At 51.7% G+C, this 3,121-nt stretch overlaps 1 protein-coding gene and 1 long non-coding RNA gene across 4 annotated transcripts in view; one reads left to right on the top strand and one right to left on the bottom strand.

Annotated features, from left to right (window-relative positions):
* Positions 1-429, bottom strand: part of LOC105854000 — a 13,300-nt gene extending 12,871 nt beyond the window's left edge. The window contains exon 1 of the long non-coding RNA XR_001145733.1: positions 118-429. This is a non-coding gene — a long non-coding RNA (uncharacterized LOC105854000). The remainder of the gene's footprint in view (positions 1-117) is intronic.
* Positions 430-2,051: 1,622 nt separating this feature from the next.
* The window catches only part of ANKDD1A (ankyrin repeat and death domain containing 1A), a 27,407-nt gene continuing 26,337 nt past the window's right edge, over positions 2,052-3,121 (top strand). For all 3 annotated transcript variants that reach the window (XM_012728751.1, XM_012728750.1, XM_004687518.2), the window contains exon 1: positions 2,052-2,251. In XM_012728751.1, coding sequence (XP_012584205.1) covers positions 2,218-2,251 — 34 coding nt within the window. In that variant the 5' untranslated portion in view covers positions 2,052-2,217. The remainder of the gene's footprint in view (positions 2,252-3,121) is intronic.

Genomic DNA, 3,121 nt, shown 5'->3' with positions numbered 1-3,121 from the left:
GGGAATCGAACTCATGCGGAAGTGGCTTAAGTTTCTTAGTGCTTTAACCCGCTGCGCCACCAGGGAGGGCCCTGAGGAGCCTTCTTTGATGAAACCCATAGGACCTTCAGGACTTACCTGGGAGCACAGATGGGTAGGCCTCGCCTAGTCCAGGACAACTGGGCAGGCTTCACAGTCACACACTTGCCCAGAGCTTCCCCACTGACTCTTGGTTACTTGGGTCTCACTTCTAGGTTCTCCACATGTGGATAGTCCCAGGCAGCAGTGACTGTAGGAAGCAGGTAATACTTCATCGTCCTGATCCAGGACCATGGACAGCTAGAACCCTGGCTCCAGCAGTTGTTTGTGTGAAGTAGGGAGAGTTTTTGCCCCTCTCTGCTTCAGTTCCTCCTCCATAGAATGGTAATGACAGTGTCCATAGAATGGCAATGACAGTGTCCTAAATTTCCTTTATTTCCTGTGGGACAAAATGAGCTAAAATTAACACAAAATAATTGGTTTGAGATCCATGAATTGCTAGCTATTATCACTGTTATTTTTCAAAAGCCATATCAAATACTTCCTCCTCCATGGAGACTTCCTGAACTTCTCCATGGATGAATGACTAAAAAACATTCTTTCTCTTTGATCTCTGAAGAACTAGTCATGTCTTTTTACCTTGGGGTTGAGATCCCTGGGGCCCCACCATCGCCAAATCTAAGGCAACCCAAAAAAGGGAAGAAACAGATTTACATCTAGTTTATGATTGCATCTATCAAGGCAGGCTTCCCTGGAGGCAGTGGAGGTGGGAGCTAATGGAGGGATGCTGTGAAATTGAACTTGAACAAAGGATGGGTGTGAGAAAACCTCATGCCTCAAAGGCAAAGAAAAGAAGACAAACATCCTCCAAAAGATCTGAAGTTCAATCCATTCTTACATAGGCACTTTGTGTGAGCTTTGCTAATCTGTGTTGTTTTCTGAGCATTGATTTTATTGGTTCATGCTATTTGTCTTATTCCGTTATTCCATTTTTTCCCTCTCAGGAGGAGGTGTTTAATTATGTTGCTGTGAATACATTTACCTGGCCCCCTGCTTCATACGTAGTAGCACAGTACCACATTTAATCCATCTACTTCCCCAGGACGCTAAGATTGCCTCCAATCACAGAACAAATCACAGAACAAACACATAGCAGCAGACCTCCTCTGACATGTCCCTCGGAGCCTGTAAGATCAGAGCTGGATTTTAGGACCACCATTCTCTGTGTTTACTTTCCCTCATGAGGGCCAGGCTATTTTCCTGAATAGCTCTCCCAGACTATGCCCACCAGCTGTGTACTGGCTGTGTGAGCCCCACACCCCCTTCCAACCTCTTCCCCCCAGCATTTGGCATTATTCAGCTCTCTATTTTTGCCAGTTTAATTGGTGTGATATCTCATTGTCATTTTTTTAAGGTTTATTTATTTATTTATACAGAACTGGGGTATGGTCCAGGGGTGCAGAGGATTCACCAGAGACAGAGTGGGGAGCACAACAGGCAGATCAACAAAGTACACTGCTGAGGGGAGCAATGGGCGGTCGGGTCAGGGTAGGTCTGCTGCACCATGTGGGTCACCTCGGGGTCGGGATCAAACTCACACTGAGGCAGCTGTGGCCAGCTTGCAGTGCTTCGTCCTAACAGTTGTGCCACCAGGGAAGGCCCTCACTGCCATTTTAATTTGTATTTTTCTTATCACATATAATGTGATCCTCCCTTCTTATGCTTTCAGGCCGAGTGGGTTTCTCTTTTCAAACGCCTGCTCAAGTCCTTGTGGTCTGATTTTGGGGGCCTGGGGGCAGCTGAATCAGCGTCCTGAGTCCTCCTGGAGGACCTGAATGACAGTCCAAGGCCCAGTGACGTAACAGCCCCCAGAGAATACTCACCCGGTGTGGGGTGTGGCCGCGACCTCTGGACTCTGCTGTGAAAGCCCGCCCGTGAGCAGGTCAAGCTAGCCAGAAGGGACCTGCAGCAGCTCAGCGATGCCAGAGGCTGCAACAGCTCCCCCACTGCTGTCTGGGGGGCCTGGGCAGAGGGAGGGGTCTGTAAGGGTAGCCCCTAACCCGGAGCGCTCTCGGGAACCTCCCCCGCCCCGCCCCCAGCTCAGCACCCCCTTCCCTGGGCTCCCCCAGCCGGGCTCAGGCGGTTGCTGTAGTCGCCGCCGAGGGTGGACGCGCACTCAGCGGCTGCAGAGCCGGCGGGATGGAGGAGGAGCTGGCGGGCGAGACTGATGGCCGTGAGTGCGCGCGGGCCCGGGGCTGAGAAGGGCTGGCGGTCGCGGGCAGAGGCGGGGAGAACCAGCCCCCCATCCCGCCCGGCCATCATCTGGGGGGAGATCAAGGCTGCGGGTGGCGCGGTCCCTTGGCTACCTCCGTTTAGAGAGAGGAACGCGCTCCGGGAGGAAGGGACCTCGGTTTCTCGTGTGGGACTCGGGGGGCGCCACCCGCTCGAAGAGCTGGGAGCTGTGCTGTGGAGGCTTTAGCTAGAAATTAGGTAGTAAAGCGACCCTTTGTCGTGCGCTTCCTTTGTACTTTGTGAGCCGGCCGAGCCTAGACAAGCACGGATTTTGATCTTCACAGCAGCGCTATGGGTGGAAAAGATTGTTAGCGCCATTTTGCAGAAGAGAAAGCTGAGGCACGGGATGGTTAAATAAATGGCTCAAGGTCACACAGCAGCGGCTGAATGCACACCAGTTGGCAATGGCCCACTGGGGAGTTGGCCCTACTGACTGGGGGAGGGGAAAGAGGGATTGTCCTCATGGGCTGAAGTGGAATTAGGGTTGGGGACTCATGGAGATGCTGTTTTTGAAAGATACAGGATTCTGCTTGGGACATTGGCTTCCTTTAGTTGCTCCTTAAAGAATGTGCAGCAGTGGCATTTTGGGGTGTGTGTGGGGAACTCTGGGCAAAGGCTCAGAGATCAGAATATAGTGAGTATTTGTTGTGGCAGGACAGATGGTGTATGTGTTGAGGTGGTGGGAAGAGATGAGACTGGACTTGATTTCTTCTTCTTTTATAAAGTTTTATTTATTTATGCATACAGAACTGGGATACAGGCCAGAGGTGCAGGGGCAGTGAGAGGATTCACCAGAGACAGAGTGGGGAGC

This window comes from Condylura cristata, unplaced genomic scaffold, assembly GCF_000260355.1.
Source record: "Condylura cristata isolate star-nosed mole 26May11 unplaced genomic scaffold, ConCri1.0 scaffold00023, whole genome shotgun sequence".
Lineage (NCBI taxonomy): Eukaryota > Metazoa > Chordata > Mammalia > Eulipotyphla > Talpidae > Condylura > Condylura cristata.
This window is presented reverse-complemented; position numbering and strand designations above follow the sequence as displayed.